The sequence below is a fragment of the Cyclopterus lumpus genome, chromosome 20 (genome assembly GCF_009769545.1).
Source record: "Cyclopterus lumpus isolate fCycLum1 chromosome 20, fCycLum1.pri, whole genome shotgun sequence".
In the NCBI taxonomy this organism is placed as follows: domain Eukaryota; kingdom Metazoa; phylum Chordata; class Actinopteri; order Perciformes; family Cyclopteridae; genus Cyclopterus; species Cyclopterus lumpus.
Genome location: NC_046985.1, coordinates 2,138,844 through 2,158,843, shown reverse-complemented (window position 1 = coordinate 2,158,843; position 20,000 = coordinate 2,138,844). Strand labels below are relative to the sequence as shown.

At 46.8% G+C, this 20,000-nt stretch overlaps 3 protein-coding genes across 4 annotated transcripts in view; 2 read left to right on the top strand and 1 right to left on the bottom strand.

The window, feature by feature from the left end:
- smpx (small muscle protein X-linked) overlaps positions 1-3,533 on the top strand; it is a 12,279-nt gene extending 8,746 nt beyond the window's left edge. For both annotated transcript variants that reach the window (XM_034560426.1, XM_034560425.1), the window contains exon 5: positions 3,456-3,533. The gene's annotated coding sequence lies outside the window, so the exon portion shown is untranslated. The remainder of the gene's footprint in view (positions 1-3,455) is intronic.
- A 2,216-nt stretch (positions 3,534-5,749) lies between these two features.
- On the top strand, positions 5,750-7,582 carry LOC117749853 (kelch-like protein 34). The gene has a single exon (XM_034560663.1). It carries the CDS (start codon positions 5,750-5,752, stop codon positions 7,580-7,582), a length of 1,833 nt encoding a protein of 610 aa, XP_034416554.1.
- Positions 7,583-12,426: 4,844 nt separating this feature from the next.
- cnksr2a (connector enhancer of kinase suppressor of Ras 2a) overlaps positions 12,427-20,000 on the bottom strand; it is a 32,110-nt gene continuing 24,536 nt past the window's right edge. Inside the window, exons 15-24 of the mRNA XM_034560249.1 lie at positions 19,496-19,671; positions 18,218-18,291; positions 18,041-18,112; positions 17,309-17,376; positions 17,118-17,215; positions 16,492-16,728; positions 16,190-16,331; positions 15,548-15,775; positions 15,070-15,257; positions 12,427-12,624 (exon numbers count right to left, since the gene is read on the bottom strand). Coding sequence (XP_034416140.1) covers positions 12,427-12,624; positions 15,070-15,257; positions 15,548-15,775; positions 16,190-16,331; positions 16,492-16,728; positions 17,118-17,215; positions 17,309-17,376; positions 18,041-18,112; positions 18,218-18,291; positions 19,496-19,671 — 1,481 coding nt within the window. The remainder of the gene's footprint in view (positions 12,625-15,069; positions 15,258-15,547; positions 15,776-16,189; positions 16,332-16,491; positions 16,729-17,117; positions 17,216-17,308; positions 17,377-18,040; positions 18,113-18,217; positions 18,292-19,495; positions 19,672-20,000) is intronic.

Below are 20,000 nucleotides of genomic sequence, written 5' to 3'. Positions count from 1 at the left end.
GGACACATATGGACACATGTAGACACATGTAGACACATGTAGACACATATGGACACATGTGGAAACACGTAGACACATATGGACACATGTAGACACATATGGACACATGTGGAAACACGTAGACACATATGGACACATGTAGACACATATGGACACATGTAGACACATGTGGACACATATGGACACATGTAGACACATGTAGACACATGTAGACACATATGGACACATTTAGACACATATGGACACATGTAGACACATATGGACACATGTAGACACATGTGGACACATATGGACACATGTGGAAACACATAGACACATATGGACACATGTAGACACATGTGGACAGATATGGACACATATGGACACATGTAGACACATATGGACACATGTGGAAACACATAGACACATATGGACACATGTAGACACATATGGACACATGTAGACACATATGGACACATGTGGAAACACGTAGACACATATGGACACATGTAGACACATATGGACACATGTAGACACATGTGGACACATATGGACACATGTAGACACATGTAGACACATGTAGACACATATGGACACATTTAGACACATATGGACACATGTGGAAACACGTAGACACATATCAGAATCAGAATCAGAATCAGAATCAGGTTTAATTGGCCAAGTAAGTTTGCACAAACAAGGAATTTGACTTGGTAAGGTGACTCTCAGTGTGCTTACACAAAATATACAACACAATACAATACACAATACAATACAATACAGTATACAAATATACAACTTAATACAAATATACAACACAATACAATACAATACAGTATACAAATATACAACGTAATACAAATATACAACACAATATACAATACAATACAATACAAACAAACAGTGCAATGGACTAAGGAGTTTAAGAGTATGTACAGGTGGAATGGCTATATACAGTGGCTGTGGAATGTTGCACAGCAGTAGTGCAAGAAGAAGTGGAGAGTGCGAGAAGGGCAGGGATTTAAAGTATATAAATATAAATATATATATGTATATATATGCTACAGTGGTGTTATTTGTTCAGTAGTGAGACGGCGAGGGGGAAGAAACTGTTTTTGAGTCTGGAGGTTTTGGCTAACAGTGATCTGTAGCGTCTACCAGAGGGGAGGAGTTTGAATAGTTTGGGTCCGGGGTGTGAGGGGTCTGCAGTGATTTGTCCTGCCCGTTTCCTGACTCTGGAGGTGTACAGGTCTTGGATGGTGGGCAGGTTGGCACCGATGATCTTTACTGCAGACCTGACTGTCCGTTGGAGTCTGTTCTTGTCCAGTTTGGTGGCCGATCCAAACCAGACAGTGATTGAGGTCCTAAGCTGGCGCAGGAAGTACAGCCTCTGCTGGGCCTTCTTGATGATGGTGTTGATGTTGGGTTCCCACTTCAGATTCCGGGAGATTGTGGATCCCAGAAACCTGAAGGATTCCACAGCCAACACAGTAGTGTTGTGTATGATGAGGGGGGGCAGTGCTGGGGGGCTTCTCCTAAAGTCCACTGTCATCTCCACGGTTTTAAGCGTGTTCAGCTCTAGGTTGTTGCGACCGCACCACAAGACTAGCTGGACACATGTAGACACATATGGACACATGTAGACACATGTAGACACATATGGACACATGTAGACACATATGGACACATGTAGACACATGTAGACACATGTAGACACATATGGAAACACGTAGACACATATGGACACATGTAGACACATATGGACACATGTAGACACATGTAGACACATATGGAAACACGTAGACACATATGGACACATGTAGACACATATGGACACATGTAGACACATGTAGACACATATGGACACATGTGGAAACACATAGACACATATGGACACATATGGACACATGTAGACACATATGGACACATGTAGACACATATGGACACATGTAGACACATGTAGACACATGTAGACACATATGGACACATGTGGAAACACGTAGACACATATGGACACACGTAGACACATGTAGACACATATGGACACATATGGACACATGTAGACACATATGGACACATGTAGACACATATGGACACATGTAGACATATGTGTCCATATGTAGACACATATGGACACATATGGACACATGTAGACATATGTGTCCATATGTGTCTACATGTGTCCATATGTGTCCATATGTGTCTACATATGGACACATATGGACACATGTAGACACATATGGACACATATGGACACATGTAGACACATATGGACACATGTAGACACATATGGACACATGTAGACACATGTAGACACATATGGACACATGTAGACACATGTAGACACATATGGACACATGTAGACACATGTAGACACATATGGACACATGTAGACACATGTAGACACATATGGACACATGTAGACACATGTAGACACATATGGACACATGTAGACACATGTAGACACATATGGACACATGTAGACACATATGGACACATGTAGACACATATGGGCACATGTAGACACATGTAGACACATATGGACACATGTAGACACATGTAGACACATATGGACACATGTAGACACATGTAGACACATATGGACACATGTAGACACATATGGACACATGTAGACACATATGGGCACATGTAGACACATGTAGACACATATGGACACATGTAGACACATGTAGACACATATGGACACATGTAGACACATATGGACACATGTAGACACATGTAGACACATATGGACACATGTAGACACATGTAGACACATATGGACACATGTAGACACATGTAGACACATGTAGACAAATGTGGACATGAATAGTGAATGAATCAAAAAAGCAGCATAACAAGACATTAAGCTATTAGACATTATGTCATTATGTCATATAACATTAAGCTATTAGACATTATGTCATTATGTCATATAACATTAAGCTATTAGACATTATGTCGTTGTCACAGATCCTGGATCAGTGATGCTCCACAATAATGACTTGCAGTGGTTAGCGCTGGCCACCAGGGGTCACTGTGGGCTGTGGGTCTTTGTTTGGGTCGAGGATGTGTGTGTGTGTGTGTGCGTGCGTGTGTGTGTGTGTGTGTTTGGTATCCCCGAGCACGTCCAGTGTACTTAAAGTGATAATATACTATATATAAAAACAACACAGGCCTGATTTGTGCTTTTAATAGACGCCAGACGCGACAGAGGAGCTTTACTCTTACAACTGCAAAACAAACACAACAACAACAAATATTAAAGATATATCATGTTAAATATTGGCATTGTGCTTTATCTTCGGGAAGTCTGTTTTTCCAAAGTTGCAGCCGGGTTGTCGTCCGTCAGCTCAAGTGGATGTTTTACTATTACGCTACATTTTGAACCTATGAAAATGATATTTTTGTAACCCACTGAGCTAAAAAAGCAAAAGGATTTTATTTGTGTCTTTATCTTTATCTCTTTCCTTCAGGACCCCCAGCCGGGGGCGGAGAGCAAGGCCGACAATCTTCACACACAGAGTCGCCACCGAAGATTTAAAGCAGTCTGCGAGCTGGCCCCCCCCCCCCCCCCCCCCCCCCCCCCCCCCCCCCCCCCCCACTGTGACCCCCCCCCCCCCCACACACACACATGACCCCCCCACACACACACACACACGTGACCCCCAACGAAGATTATCTTTCTTCGTCCAGCGGTTAACCAAGACGCAGGCATCCATTTAAAAGCTGTTTCCAGGAGAAGAAGAAGTGACGACGACTCACTTTGAATTGTTTTGTAGTTTTTTGGGTGTTTTGAAGTCTGAAGTTTTGAAGGACACTTGTTATGCATCGAAGGGATCGCCCTTTATTTCCATAGTGTCTATTCAGCACTGATTTATACTTTCTATTAAATTATTCATTTCTAGACGCTGTAACGATTTGAGACAACGCGTTTAGGTTCAATTGTACGACTTTTTATTTTTAATTTTTTTTGGGAAGCGGGAATACGACCTTTTACTTGTTTTATTGATATGATTCCCAGAAACTGATAATCTTCAGTAGAATGTCACAATAAAACAAAATGGTTCTGACAATCCCAACTGTTCTGTTCATTACTGGCTACAATGTATTTCATTTACTTCAATACTTGATTTTTATTGATTATTTACTGATTATTTGGTGGCAGAGACTTTCTTTATTCTTCAGGGTGTCACAGGGTGTCAAACAGGGTGTCACATAACACATGCACTGGTAAAAAAACATTAAAAAAAAGATGCATTCAGGCAAAATTAAATAACCTGAAACTCAAAATCCAATTTAAAAACTTAATGTTTTCGGTGATGGAGGATGTGGTAAAAAAAAAAAAAGAGCCCCGATATTTCCAACTGTAATATTCTTCTATCGTGTGCACGTGTATCGTGTGCATGTGTATCGTGTGCATGTGTATCGTGTACACGTGTAATGGGTATCAGTGGGTTTCAGGTGTGAGTCACGGGCGTCTCTGTGTGAGTCATTTTAATCCTCCAAATCCAACTGTTTCAAGAAGGAATGCTGCATTGACGGAGTACGCACACACACACACGCACACACGCACACACGCACGCACACGCACCCCATTACAGCAGATATCATCACATGTCGCACACAGACGGACACACACAGAGCAGCTGTAGCTAAGTTTAGCCTCCATCAGGTCACGGCGGGGGAAGAGAAGCGCTGCTGGAGTTTCAACACGAGAGGACCGGCCGTTGTGAGGGAAAGATGGAGGTAAAAGTCCAGTTTCTTTTCCCCTCGTTCTTTAACACACCAGCCGGTGAGCGTGAGCGTGTTCTCGGAGGCCTCTACTCCGACCTGCACGATGCGGAGAACTTGTCTGCGTACTCGGAGAGGCAGAATCAATCAGACGGCTGTAAAACACGCCGGACCGCCAGTAGCCGGGTGTCCGTTATCACCCCCCCTCACCCGCCTCCCCTTGTCTCCGTCTGCATAAAAATAAAAAGATGACATCAATCTGCACGATGTCATCGCCGCGCACGTGTCACAACGAGGTCAAATGCCTTCCCGGAAGGTCGCGGCTTACTCCCGAGACCGCGTGCCAACGCGCGCGCGCCGCTCTCGAAACAAATCTTTTGACGGCTTTCGGCCAAAAAAAACTTCCTCTGTTGTTTTTTTTGGGTTTTTTTTTGCCGTGTCCGTGTTTTTTTCCGTTGCCGTCGCCATGGCGATCAGGGCGCGGATAGGCGACTGCGAGCAGCTGTATTTACTAACCAGTTCATCCGCCGGGGTTAACCCGCTAAAACCCCGCCAGGCTGTCCCTCTGTGCGTGTGTGTGTGCATGTGTGTGTGTGTGCGTGTGTGTGTGTGTGTGTGTGTATCTGCTCACTTGCCCGGTCGGCGTGCATGTTTGGGTGCGTGTGTTCGAGGGCGATACCCCCTCCCGGACGCAGCGAGGAAAAGGGCATCGGACGAACACAAAGCCAGCAGAGGCTTTGGGATGGAACAAGTTTGAGGGCCAACAACAGGGGGCCGGGGGGGGGGGGGGGCTTTGGATTGTGTGCGTGGTTGTGAGGGGGTGTTGGTATCCTTCCTATCGTGGTGTCACATGCAGACAGAGCAGGACAACAAACACTGATGGAGGGACCTCCACTTTGCCCTCCTTCCCTCTCGACTCTTCTGTTCGCTCCTCTCGCCGCCGATTCCTGACTTAAAGCTTTCTCTCGTCAAATTAATCCTCCTTTCCGACGGCTCCTCTTCAATCTCTTGTCCGCTCTCGCCTCTTATCTTCTGGATGGATGGCTACTCCCTCCTCTACAGTTCCTCCCACAGAACCGGACTCCTCTCCGGCTTCCAGCGCCTGCGCTCTGGGGGGAACATGTGCGACGTGGTCCTGGAGGCCGGCGGCGTGTCTTTCCCTTGCCATCGCGCCCTTTTGACCAGCTCAAGCGAGTATTTTTGGGCTCTGTTTGGAGAGACTACCGCGGAGAGATTAGCGGGCTCCGTTAGCCTCCCGGCGATAACGCCTGAGGGTTTAGACGCCATTTTGAACTTCCTGTATTCCGGGTGGCTCAGCGTATCCTCGCCGACACTTCCCGCCGTCTTGGAGGCAGCCAGGTACCTGCAGGTGGAGACGGCCGTGTCGATATGCGAGCGCTTCATGACTGACGGTTTGAACGCGGACGATTGCTGTCGCTACGCTAACCTGGCCGAGCGTCACGCCCTCTCAGATGCCCTTGAAGCTGCCAATCAAACCGTCGCTATGGAGATGGGGACGTTGCTGCAGGAGAGCAGGGACGACCTTCTCAGGCTGAACATCCAATCGCTGATGGCGGCGCTCGACGCGGACGAGATACCCGGCGTCAAGGAGGTGGAGCTCGTAAAGCTGGCTCTGGATTGGCTGGATGAGAATGGGCCCCTCCCGCTGCTGAAATCAAACCTCCTGCTGAGTCGTCTGCGCTTCGGATTGGTCGCCCCCTCTGACCTTGCCGATCTTAGCTCCGCCCACACAGCCATGGCCACACCTCTCATCAGAAGCCAGCTGACTCGGGCGCTGGAGTACCACAGGTTGGGTTCGGCTCAGCCAATCAGACAGAGCAAACAGTCGACCCTCAGGGCGTCGCCCGATCGCGTGCTGCTCGTGGGTGGAGGATCCAGCCCTGATTGGCCGGAGCGGCAGATGCTGGCGTTCGACCCTAGAAGCAGGAAGTTTTCGCCTCTGAGCTCCGGCGTCCCGCTGCGACTGAGACATCACCGCGTGTGCTCGGCGGGAGGTTTCCTCTTCGTGATCGGCGGAGAGGAAGTGAACGAGGGAGGCGAGGAGGGGAAAAAGTCCGTCGCCGGGGCAACATCCAAGCAGGTGTGGCGCTACGACCCCCGCTTCGACCACTGGGAGGCGATGGCGTCCATGCTGGAGAGGCGGGAGCAGTTCGCCTGCTGCGTGGCGGAGGACGTCATTTACGCCATCGGGGGACGACGCCCGCGACCGGACGCCGACGCGCACGCATCCGTAGCGTCCGTCGAGTTTTACGACGTGGCCACGGGAGCGTGGCGGAGAGGGGCGAAGATGCCCCGCCCCCTTCACGGCCACGCCTCTGCCGCGCTCGACGACGGCATCTACGTGTCCGGCGGACGTTCGGGCGACCGGGGCGACGACCGGGGCGACGACCGCGGCGACGACCGGGGCGACGTCCGCGGCGACGACCGTGACGCCCGCAGAGAGAGCAGCAGGGAAGTCCTGTTCTGGGACCTCAAAGGCAGAGTTTGGGAGAAGCGGGCGTCCATGGCCATCGGCAGGTTCGGCCACCGGCTGGCGGCGGCCCACGGGTTCCTCTACGCCCTCTTGGGAATGCACGAGCCCTTCTGCGACATCGAACGGTACGACCCGCGGTCGGACCACTGGACCCGCCTCCGGCCGCTTCTCGCCGGCTCCTTCAACTACGGGATGGCGGCGACGGCGTCTGGGAATCTGCTGGTGTTCGGCGGGAGGAGGTGGAGCGACGGGCGGGAGGTGACAGTGAGGAGTGTGATGGAGTACGACACCAAGGCGGATCGCTGGAGAGAGATCTGCCAGCTCCCCGGACCTCTCACTGGGACTGAGTGCACACCGCTGCCTCTTCCAGACTGAACGTGCTCTTAATGACAATAACTATTTGACTTTGAGGTGCTACTGAGCACACGTGAGAACATACATGAGGCACTAAAAGTACTCAGGTTCTAGTCCTATCACAGGATATTTAGAAAAGTAGTAACATTTTTCGTAACTTACTCAATTACTACTTACAGAAACAGTTTGATCTTTTGGGAAATGTGAATTCTTTCTCACTATGAATTAGAGAATGAGATTGATGTCACTCTTATAACGAGCTAAAACCAGAAAACAGTTAGCTTAGCATCATTAGCTTAGCAGGATTTCAACACTTTGGTTTACACAAATTACATATACCATGAGTTTTACAGTGCAGATTGTGTGACCTGTGTCCGAGCTGTTTTCCCGTCTTCAACGTCCTGGACCTATAAGCTAAGCTGCTCTTCCACATCTTATAGAAGTTGTTTTTGGGGATATAAACGTATTTTCCTATTTTTTACGCAGTGTGTGAGATGGAAAGATTGATCTCACTGTCAAATCTGTATGTTAAATATGAAGCTAAACTAGGATTTAGCTTTAAGTACATAACCTTTTGTAAAACCTTTTGATTAAACAAGATTGTGTTTTGAGCTTCAGAGTTGTTTCTAAGCGGATTTGTTACCTTTCGTCAGCGCTAGGCTAGCAAGTCGCTAAGCTACTCTTTCACTACATCAACGAGTTTGACTTTTAAGGATTTAAAACGTTCTCTTTCTTGTCAGAGTTAGATGAGGAGATCTTCACCACATCTCATGTCTAAATGCGGTGCTAGAACCAGGAGATGGTTAGCGCTTAGCATAAATGTGACCTCCCATAAAACCAGAACGTGTCTTTTTTTAATACGGATTAAACAAATGTGTTTATTAGTGAGCCTGAGAGGCTGTTTCCCCGTTTCCAGCTTTCTACTGAGCTAAGCTAACCATATTTTGCTTATAGCTAACACATAGAGTGCTAGAGATGTACTCATGAACTCCTGGATCATTAGCGCTTAGCATGAATGTGAATAGATGCGCTTAGCATGAATGTGACTTCCCATTAAACAAACATGTTTATTAGTGAGAATGAGAGGCTGTTTCCCCGTTTCCAGCTTGCTACTGAGCTAAGCTAACCATATTTTGCTTCTAGTTAGCGCATAGAGAGCTAGAGATCTACTCATGAACTCCTGGAAGGAGGTAAATAAACATAGATCCTAAAAGGTACAATGATTAACTCAAAAAGAAGAAAAAACATGTCAAGACAGAAAAGGTTCAAAGGGGGCATTTGTTTCTTTGGCTTTGTCATTTTTATCATCTATACTTTTAAGTATTTAGCGGATACATTAATAAAGAGCTAATAACTAGCAACCGCTAGTGAGAAGTGACATATTCAAGCAAAGGAGGTTTAGTCTTTAACAAATGTGTTTTGGGGAGGAGGTTGAGCCGGAGGAGGAGGAGGAGGCTATCAAGAGGGACCAGACGAGAAGGAGATAAGGTGAAGGTGGAGGAGGACATATTAATACAATATAATATAACAGACGTGAAAGCTGAGCTGAACATTTTATGGACGATAAAAGTTTGACGCATGTGACATTCCTGTCTATTTACAAGCGATGAATAATTTATCTTTTCTTATAAAGCGAACCCGAGGACATCGAGCGGGCCCTTTTTTCTACGGTCTCGTTTTCTTGTTTTCTATCTGCACGGACAAATGGAAAAGTGGGTTAAAAGGAGCAACGTATAAAAGGTATTTGGAGGAGATCACACCCGTGATTTGTGGTGTAATAGCTGCTGGAGTTTATTATTCATACACTTCCATTGAACCCTGCATACATAATTCATTATTTACTCAACATGTTTTACTGGATTCAAAATTAATTAAGTGTGTTGTTACACCTTGTTTTCTTTTTTGCAGCATCTATTAAGCATTCCAATTGGTTATCGTCATGAAATAAGACAATCTGATCAATTAAAAACATGAATTAGCTCAGAGTCTCTTTACTTTATCTCTATTTAAATAATGTGAATAATTTAAAAAAAAAGTAGATTATTATTATGTTACAGTTGACGCTAACTCCTCGATGGGAATAAGTTGGCCAAAAAATTGTATGCGCATTTTTTAAAAAAAGAATAAATATTCCGCCACGAGTTTAAAATCTAATATTTTAGTTATTTAATTTCACGTCGTAACGGTGCACGTTTTTCACGTCGGACGGCAACGACAACCGGTCGCGTCGAAACAACCTCCTCCTCCTCCCCGCAATTTTCTCTTAATTGCGATACGTCCATTGAAATATATATACGAGGATGGGAACTCGGCCGGTGGCGGTTGCCTAGCAACAGGACGTCGAGTGAAACCGAGGAAGAGTCGTTCTTTGCTCTCCAGCTCAGCGGCGTTGAGGGAAAAAAGGTGGCGAGGAATAGAATCGGTCAATTGGGAAAGAGAGATCTCTCTCTCTCTCTCTCTCTCTCTCTCTCTCTCTCTCTCTCTCAGCAGACATGTTTATTAGTGAGTAAACAACACCTCAATTCCAAATGAACACACTTTATTCATCCACTCTTTATCCTCCCGACAGCGACACGTAGAACGCTAAATAAATACTTATCATTTTAAACCATCGTGTTACAGATTGGACATTTAAACAATCGACTGTGCCCCTTATTGAAAAAGAAAAAGCTGATAGAATTAGAGAACATTATCCAAGACACTCAGTGTGTGAAAGAGAGATCTAGAGACTTCAAACAACAACAGAAAACGTAATATTGTGTGTTATCTAGAATACAGGCACATGCCACTACAACCAACCACGGGCAGCAGCGTAGAAAGAGCATTCGAACTGTGTGTTGTGTGTGTTTATTGCCGTGTGTGCGCGCGCAGGTCTTTTTGTGTATCCGTGTGCACGATTGCTTTCATAGTTTTGTATTAAAGCCATTTGGCAGCGGCGTACAAATAACAAACTAATAGATGTTTTTCAATATATTTCAATTCCTCTGCAGACGCTTCCTTCGTATTCTCTGAGTTTCATGCAGGAAGCAGTCTGGGAGGAAAAAGCCACTCTGAGATACTTGTACACCGTTTGATATATATAATATATAATATACGTTTTTTTCCCTGCTCATTACTTGAATTAGAGATTTATTTTCAAGCGCTAAACCTCTGAACGCCCACTCAGGTGTTCTCAGTAGATTAGACCTCCGTGTAGGTTGGATGGGAATCCACAAGCTCACAAAATCTCCATCTACCAATAAGAATGACGAAGGTTTTAAGTTGTCCCGCCCTGACAGGTGCAACGGCAATCGCAGGAAGATGTCAATCAATCACAGTCCCGCCCACACTGAGAAGACGTCTAATCCACCAGATTAACTGAACACGTCGGTGTGGGTGTTCAAAGCCTTCAAAAGCCTCGGGAAAAATCAAAAAGACAGATTTAAAACAGGTTCAGAAGGAAATATCTAGGTATTCATTTCTTTAAAAAAAAAAAAAACACCAGAATGAGATTTAAAAAACAATTCAAAACCAAAGGGGAGAGGGGCTCCTCACCCTGAAGAGACCTCTGTTACAGCAGGTTGGGATGTATTGGTACAAACAATGCATTTAGTTGCATGCATGAGTACATTTACATTTTGCCAAAAAGGTTGTGTTTCCTGTTCATTTGTTTGTTTGTTTGTTTACAGGATTACGGGGAAAAACTACTGGACCTATGTTTGTGAAACCTGGTGGAAAAGGTGTAACGAGGACCACGGAGGAACCCACGATAAAGGTTTGGAGTCACTTTCATTGACATCTGAACTCTGCGCCCTCCTCGATACCTCGAGGTGAGGTTCCGGTTGTTTTATCGGGATAACAATAAAACTACCGGATTGATTGTCTTTAAACTTGTTGTCAGATGGGACGCGGTGCATTAAAAAGTGGAGCACATCCGAGTCACGAAGATTATCTTTCACCTGTGGAAAACAACCTTGGCGGAGGTGTCCTTCTTGTTTAAAAAATATGTATTTCTTCGTGGCCGTTATGGACTAGATGAACTCTTTAAATGTACATATGGGCACTTACAATAAATGTGACCGAGCCGCGAGATTGGGCAACGCAATCAGAAGACATTACGGTATCTCTATGCAGATATAAAAAGGCTTTGTTTGAACATGAGAGTGTTCTTTGCATAAAACAATAATAAAAGGCGTCGTGCATTTTAAGATATAAAGGAAACATTTAGGTTCTCAAATCGATATTAATGAGCTCCGATAGAGGCAGCTGATTGACGTCAAGAGGGGAGACACCGGCAGTGAAGTGACATCACGAGAACAGAACCCACTTTTAAGGTGGACTTTTCCATTCAAAAAGGCGTCTTATTCCAGAGCGTGCACGATTCAGGTCCAGCCCAGCACAGTCCAGGACGCCACCAAAACCAGAACCAAATAAAGTCTCCCGAACTACAAACCCGAGTGTGCTAGCTGTCCTCCGCTGTAACGCTCACTGTACAGAAGATACCATCTTGTATAAGGCGTGACAGGACACAACGTACGTGTATGAGACACAGCGGTCGGTATAGACGTGGCACAACGAGCGGGTCGAGGCGCGCGATGAAGATGCGACTCGTGGACGGTCCTCGTCCTCGTCGGGAGGGAGCGGACTCGTGAAAGTCGTCCAAAGCAAGTACAAGAGAGGGGTTCGGTTAATCATCCGGAGTGGCAGAACCAATCAGCTCGTAGATGTGTAAGTTGTGTCGGGACGTGGAGCCACGCCGTCCCTAAAAGTCGCGTCAGAAAAAAAACTGCCGTTTGTTCAACTCCCATCCGGAAAGCATGAGTGTGTGTTATGTGTGTGTGTGTGTGTGTGTGTGTGTGTGTGTGTGTGTGTGTGTGTGTGTGTCGTCACACGTGGGTCTCGATGTAGGAGTGCGTGTGAGAGAGCGAGGGGGTGAGGGGCGGGCCGGGGTCTGACTCCGCGGTGGAGTCTGGCTCCTGAGAGAACAGCTCCCGATAGGCTCTTTTCCACTCCCGGAAGTCTGCCGACGACAGCTGGGGATTGGCCAGCAGCCTGTCAATCAGCGCTAGCTCCCCCTCCCTGTCCTATAGGGGGGGATGCAGAAACACAGGAGGGACTTTTTTAGACGTGTAATTTTAGACCGCTAAAAGGTTTTAAAACGCAGACACACGTGAAGCCAAAAACACACACACAACGTGGACACACTGAGCTCTGGGGGAGGGTCCGTTTGTCCTTGTTTTACTTCTACAGCCAATCGGACGCCTTCATTTCCATAACGAGTAATCGTTTATTCGTGCTTTATTCTGTCAATGGACGAACCGATTGATTGGCTAATTATTTCAGCCGCATGTTGAGCTGCTTTTTTTTGAAGGCGTCGACCAATCACGTCGAGGCAGAGCGGACGTATTCAAAAGTCACGCTGGACCAGTGGTCGCCGTGCCGACGACCATCGGTTTGTGTACTACAGTGTTCACAGTTCGCAATTTTAGGGTCATTTTCAAGAATCCAAGACTTTGCAATCAAGTTTCGTTGAGACAAAAACACGAACAACTCGCCGTGGTAGCTCCGCCCCTAAAGCACACCCTGCTTTATGGTCTGTTTGACTCTAAATTACCATAATTTACTAAATGAACATCACGTTGTATTGAAGAAGACAGTAGAGTCATTTATATAGACTTCTATACAACCAGAGGAGTCGCCCCCTGGTGGTCAGGAGAGAGAATGCAGCTTTAACACATGAAGCATAGACTTCTATACAACCAGAGGAGTCACCCCCTGCTGGTCAGTAGAGAGAATGCAGCTTTAACACATGAAGCATAGACTTCTATACAACCAGAGGAGTCGCCCCCTGGTGGTCAGGAGAGAGAATGCAGCTTTAACACATGAAGCATAGACTTCTATACAACCAGAGGAGTCGCCCCCTGGTGGTCAGTAGAGAGAATGCAGCTTTAACACATGAAGCATAGACTTCTATACAACCAGAGGAGTCGCCCCCTGGTGGTCAGGAGAGAGAATGCAGCTTTAACACATGAAGCATAGACTTCTATACAACCAGAGGAGTCGCCCCCTGATGGTCAGTAGAGAGAATGCAGCTTTAACACATGAAGCATAGACTTATATACAACCAGAGGAGTCGCCCCCTGGTGGTCAGTAGAGAGAATGCAGCTTTAACACATGACGCATAGACTTCTATACAACCAGAGGAGTCGCCCCCTGGTGGTCAGGAGAGAGAATGCAGGTCTAAAGGACTAGACACAGTTCTGGTTCTGCTGGGGTCCACGTGGATGACATTGGTGTCTACTGAAGGTCATTGTTTGAGTACAGTTCATCCAAAATACCCCCCAAAAATGAAACGTGGTGTATTCCTAGATGCCGGACAGGGAACAAACATGTAAGGCACGTGCAGCCAAAGCCACAACCCCTCGCACACACACACACACACACACACACACACACACACACACACACACACACACACCACCTCAGCAACCCTTCCCGCCCACGCACACAGCAGGAAGCAACAAAGATGGAATAAAAAATGTAAAAAACAGCCGCAGCAAAAGAGCCATTCACACCCGGCCAGGAGACGTTAGCGCTGATCTCAGAGCTCGAAGCCACAGAACCGAACCAGAACCGACACAGACCGGGACAAGTGACAGCAGACAGAGACAGCGTGTGTGTGTGTGTGTGTGTGTGTGTGTGCGTGTGTGTGTGTGTGTGTGTACAGCACAGGTAGAATATCACAGGTAGTGTATTACAAGCTACAAATGCACATGGAGGTCGTGAACGTGGTTTTTCGGGGCATTTGTGTGTGAATGAATGTCGAGAAAATACTTTCAGTTTGAGCCGGATGAGGAAAAAAATAATAATAAAACACGAGATTTCAGTTTGTGAAAAACATCATTCAAATCCAAAGCATCCGAAAAACCAAGAAAAGGGACGAATTGCATCATTTCCTCCTGCGAGAAATGCAACAAAATGGTGAAATATGTTTAATTTAGAGTTAAAATCCTTCAGACCTTCCTGAATAGATATATATCTATAGATATATCTATATAGATATATCTATAGATATATCTATATAGATATATATCTATATATATAGGTATATATCTCATCTCATGGATAACCGCTCAGCGTCATTGAGTCGCTGCTAAAGCGAAGCAAACACTTCCTGCTGCTTCAAATTAAAGGTTTTCAACTGGAAAATCACGGCCTGCTGTTTTTATAAGGCTTTTGTTTCGCATTCGCAGGAAAATAAAATGTTGAAACGTGCAAAAAAAGGAGGTAATAGAAACATAAAGGAGCCGTGAGAGATTAAGAGACAACACGTGTAGTACACGCTGATACCACCAGGGGGGAGATCTTAAGGAGCATACCTTTAATGTAACATACATTTAGTTTGTTCTATAAAACAGCTAAAAAAAAGGACTGAACATTTAATTACATTTTTTTTTAATGTGTGCGTGATGATCTGTGTACATGTGTGTGTGTGTGTGTGTGTGTGTGTGTGTGTGTGCGTGACCGACCTTCAGCGTGGAGGTCAGGATGCGGAGGCGGTGCAGCCGCTCGTTGAGCTGGGGGTCGGCGGCCCGCCGGAGGAACGACTGCCTGCACTCGGACTGACCTTTGGCGTCCGACCCGCGACCCAGAGGGCACACGCCGCCCTGCTCGCACGCCCGAAACAGGTCGCCCAGGGAAGCGCCCTCGCTGCCACCTTCACAGGGGGGGGGGGGGCACAATCATCACACAGTTAACGTTAACGCCCATCAGGTGTCACACACACACACCTCACCACCACACGTGTGCTATAACATCCTCAGTGTGCCACTTTGTCTCCTTCCTCGTTAGCCTCGTTAGCCTCGTTAGCTCGTATATTTTTTTTAATGGAAGTGTGTCTGCCCGGGAGCGTTTTTTTATTTCTGGCTCTTGAAGCCTTAAAATAATTTTAAAAAATTAATACCGTCTCTAGTGGCCGTGGCTCATTTCCTGCCCCCTCCCCCTCACCGTTGTGCGTCTGCGTTTCTTCCTTCGGTGGGGCCGACAGCATCGTGTGCAGGTTGCTGTCTCGCGGCAGCGTGAAGCTGCGGGGTTTCCCTCCCTGGGTTGCCATGGGGATGAGCCTCTGCATCGCCACGGGCAACGGGACGTTCCTCTGCGCGGGGAGCGTGTACACGGCGCCGGCCATCATGGAAACGCCGCCGCCCGGACCGGGCTCGGCGAAGACGGCGTCCTCTGGAGACGAAAAACAGTGAATTTATGAGGGTCATAAAGAAAACAACTGAAGATATTAAATATGCGTGTTCATTTGTTTTACGTCCTTTTGGGACTACTCTGATGTCTAGATGTTCCTTGTTCCTGTTACTGGACTGTTTTATGCATTACAATTACTGTTATTTATACTATTTTGGTTTAAATGTATTTTTATTTCCATATATTTATGGTGCATCTCAAGGAGCTTATCCTCAAATTAACATTTGAAACTAAATAAATATTTGGTGCAGTATATAAATACATATATATTCCTACGGGTGGTTAGAGGAGACTTAAAGGAAACCTTCCCCTCAGGTAAGGGATTAACGGCGTCCCCCTTTGAAGGTCATTTTGAAAGTCATATTTAAAGTCATATTTAAAGCCTCCAGGTGTTACCCAGCGGTCCGGTCTGCAGGTAGTGCAGTCCGGCCTCAGTCAGCGGCGTCTCAATCAGGTCCTGCCAGGAACGTCTCTGAGACGAGGAAGAGCGGCCCGGAGACCCCGTCTCGCTGCTGCCCCCTGCAGGACTGGACCGGTACTGCAGGAACCGCCCCCCCAACCCCAAAAAAAAAGACACACGGGCAAACGAGTAGCTGTCAGTAATGTTTTGCATGATTGAATATGTGTCATATGTCCCATCTCCCGTAACATTATCGTGTTTTCTATGTCGGTGCCGTGAATATTCGATGTTCTTGCACCTCTACGCCGTCGCATCTGTACTGCACGTCGCTGCTGCTGCTGCCCCCCGGCTTCCTCCCGCTGTGCGCGGTGCCGCCGCCGCCGCCCCCGAGAGGACCGGGGTGGTACTGCGGCTCCGCGGCCGCCGCCGCCACCGCCGGGGCCTCGCCGCACAGGAAGTCCTCCTGGGAGGAACGGGAACGCGACGTCTCCGTGGACGACAGTCGAGTGGTCCGGCCCTCCAGGTAGGCAGTCATCTGGCAGGCGGAGAGAGGCATCGAATAGAACACCAAAGACTCTTCATCACAAGGATGTGCACGTGTTATTATCTCCCCCCTGTGTGCATTTGAATTAAAAACGGCGCTGTTAAAGCTGATGTTGTTTTAGGTTTCTTTTTTTTTTTAATTTAGGCTAAAAAGAAAAGGAGTCGTTTAATGTGGAGCGAAGCAGCGCCCGAGCCAATTATAGCATCAATTACACTAAATGTGGCCCCGCCGCTCCCCGCAGGCTCCATCAGCCATAACTTTAACCGTTAAAATGGACTGCGGAGGAGCACTGAGCGTGATCATTGCCTTCGAGTACAGCATGTACTTTATATGAGTGTGTAACACAGTCGTGTGTGTGTGTGTGTGTGTGTGTGACTCACCGATGGAGGCCGTGGGTAGGTATCATACGGAGGTGGGGGACTGTCCTGTTTGGGGCTGGAGGTGGCGTCCTCCTCGTGTTCACTCTCACTCCAGTAATCTGCAGGAAACACACACAGACGGTCAGAGGCACCTGAAGGCGACGGGAGGAGGAGGAGGAGGAGGAGTCACGGGTCAGTGGGCGGGGCCTCACCTTGCTCCTGGCGTATCCTCTCTCGCTCCGCGTAGCCCACGGCGGCCATGTTGAGGCGACTCAGCCATCTGAAAGAAAACAGGAGGAACATCTATGGATGAGTGTCCTTAATTCTTTTGCATTATGTTTATTTTAAAGGTTTAATTTGAAATGTGTTCTACAAATAAACTACGTTACGATATCACAGCGCAAAAACACCCGTTTATTGTATGGTTTGCTTATTTGTCATACCAAATATCAAGCCAGGAGACGACAGCTGAGGTTATGTTTATATATATTATAAAAAATGTTTACTCCGAGAAAAAACGTCCAAAATTGGAGTTGAGACCTGAAATTGAAAACATTTCCTTTGTCACACATTTGCAATTTTAGAATTTTTCTCGCGGATTAATGAATTTATTTCTTGTATATTTGTCACTTTTTTTCCTGTAAATAAAATTTCCCGTTTTTTAATTTAGGAAGTTTGAGTTTTTTCACTCATCAACACATTAAATTATAAATGTAATTCAAGGACTTCAAGTAAAAAATAAATACACATTATATTCACTTTGAAATGGTCAATTTCAGATGCTTTAACTAAATATGTTCTGCAGTAAATAGCTATATATATATATAAATTGTGTTTTTCATACACATCATCGCTTTTGGGGGTCGTAAACAGGAAGCTGCCCCGCCCCCCCTGCGTCGCTTTGCCCTTTGACCTTCCCTCAGGTGGAGCACAGGCTGGTTTACCTGTTCATGTCATCCACTCCGTCCGCTGCGAAGTAGAAACTCTTGACCTTGGGGTGACATGCTTTGAAAGCACTAGAGAGACAGAGGGAGTCATTTATTACAGGCGAACATTTAAACGTAAATATACATTAACATATATATATATATATATATATGCCGGTTCCATCGTGGACTTACTACTTCTTGCGACATTCGCTGGCCCGGTCGATCTTAAACTCCGGAAGACTGACGAAGCCCTCGGCCTTCTCGTCCTGAAGCGGAGGAGAAATGGAAGAAGGGGTAAGAAGCTGATGGGGGGGGGGGGGAAGGCCAGAGAGGAAATGTGAAGAGACCCACGAGTGTGGCTACTGTACCGCGATGGGTCGCGCTAACGTTGCAAACGAGGACTCGCTTCGAGACGACGTGCATTTGTTTCGTACCGCGTCATTTTTACACGAGTAACGCCTCAAACAGCCGGTTTAATAACTGCAATAACATCTGAGAGCCCGAAGCCAGACTAGCCGCTCCCCGCTCTTTGAGCTAAATGCTAACGTAAGCACGCTAACCTGCTAACGCTAACGTTAGCCGATTAGCGCCCAAAACAGGAAGTACCCGGCCGACGTTGAGGGGAACGCCGTTAGTTCTGCAGGTATTCGGTCAGAAAGGGTTGAAAAGGAATATATAAACGTTGACCTACACTCTGAAATGTTAAACCACGCTGGCAATAGCTAAAAGGTCAGAGGTCACCAAGGTCACTCGGATTCATCCTCTAACCTTTGTGGATTTCATTGCACTCCATTATATATATATATTCATATAGCTGCTGAGATATCTCAGCCTGAACCAAAATGATCCTTAACCTTTGCTAAAGATGAAGTTCTTATACTCATATTAACATAAATCTAAGCCGAAATCTCCTTTTTGCGACTCACTCCGAGGCAAAGTCTCATCCTCTCGCCGTAATATTATTAAATCATAAAGTTGGACTTCTGCACAATGTTTTCTCCTCTTTTGTCTGTGTCACTATTTTAAAAAGCGTGCTTTAGCTCCCATATGGAGGTCATTGCCTCTTGGCCTTCAGATACATGTCGGCGTCACTAGAGGTGGAGGTGCGTCACTAGAGGTGGAGGTGCGTCACTAGAGGTGGAGGTGCGTCACTAGAGGTGGAGGTGGAGGTGCGTCACTAGAGGTGGAGGTGCGTCACTAGAGGTGGAGGTGCGTCACTAGAGGTGGAGGTGGAGGTGCGTCACTAGAGGTGGAGGTGACGGTGCGTCACTATAGGTGGAGGTGCGTCACTAGAGGTGGAGGTGCGTCACTATAGGTGGAGGTGCGTCACTAGAGGTGGAGGTGCGTCACTATAGGTGGAGGTGCGTCACTAGAGGTGGAGGTGCGTCACTATAGGTGGAGGTGCGTCACTAGAGGTGGAGGTGGAGGTGCGTCACTAGAGGTGGAGGTGCGTATGGAAAGCAGACGCACCTCCTCGTTGATGTACCAGTACAGGCAGTTGTCCTTCAGGACGAACCAGTACTTCTTCCACTTCTGAGAGAAGTAGCCCTTGGCGTCTCTCTTTCTCCACAGCCAGCCCTCGCAGTCTCCTCGGCCCAGCGCCTTGCAGGACACACGCCTCCGGCTCAGCGAGGCCAGACTCCGTCCTGGAAACGTTGGAGGAAGACATTTAAAAAATAATGAAATAAATCACGTTTCTCGCTCTCACGTGTGAATAAAAAAAAAGCCGAATCCTAATGTGGGACTTAAGCGTTCAGTCTGGACTGCAGAGAGGTGTTTTCATAAAAACAAGTGCCTTTTTGCTTGTAAAAGACCTGGAACATGTGTTTTTTATTTGCTCCCTCGTTAGAGGTTACCGGGGGAACTCGGCTCTTTGCTTCTTCCTCACCGGAAGCCGTTCCGCAAATTCCATTTTCCATTTATTTCAGGATTCTTTAATAGGAAACTGAAGCTGAGACACGGAGGAGGGTCCACA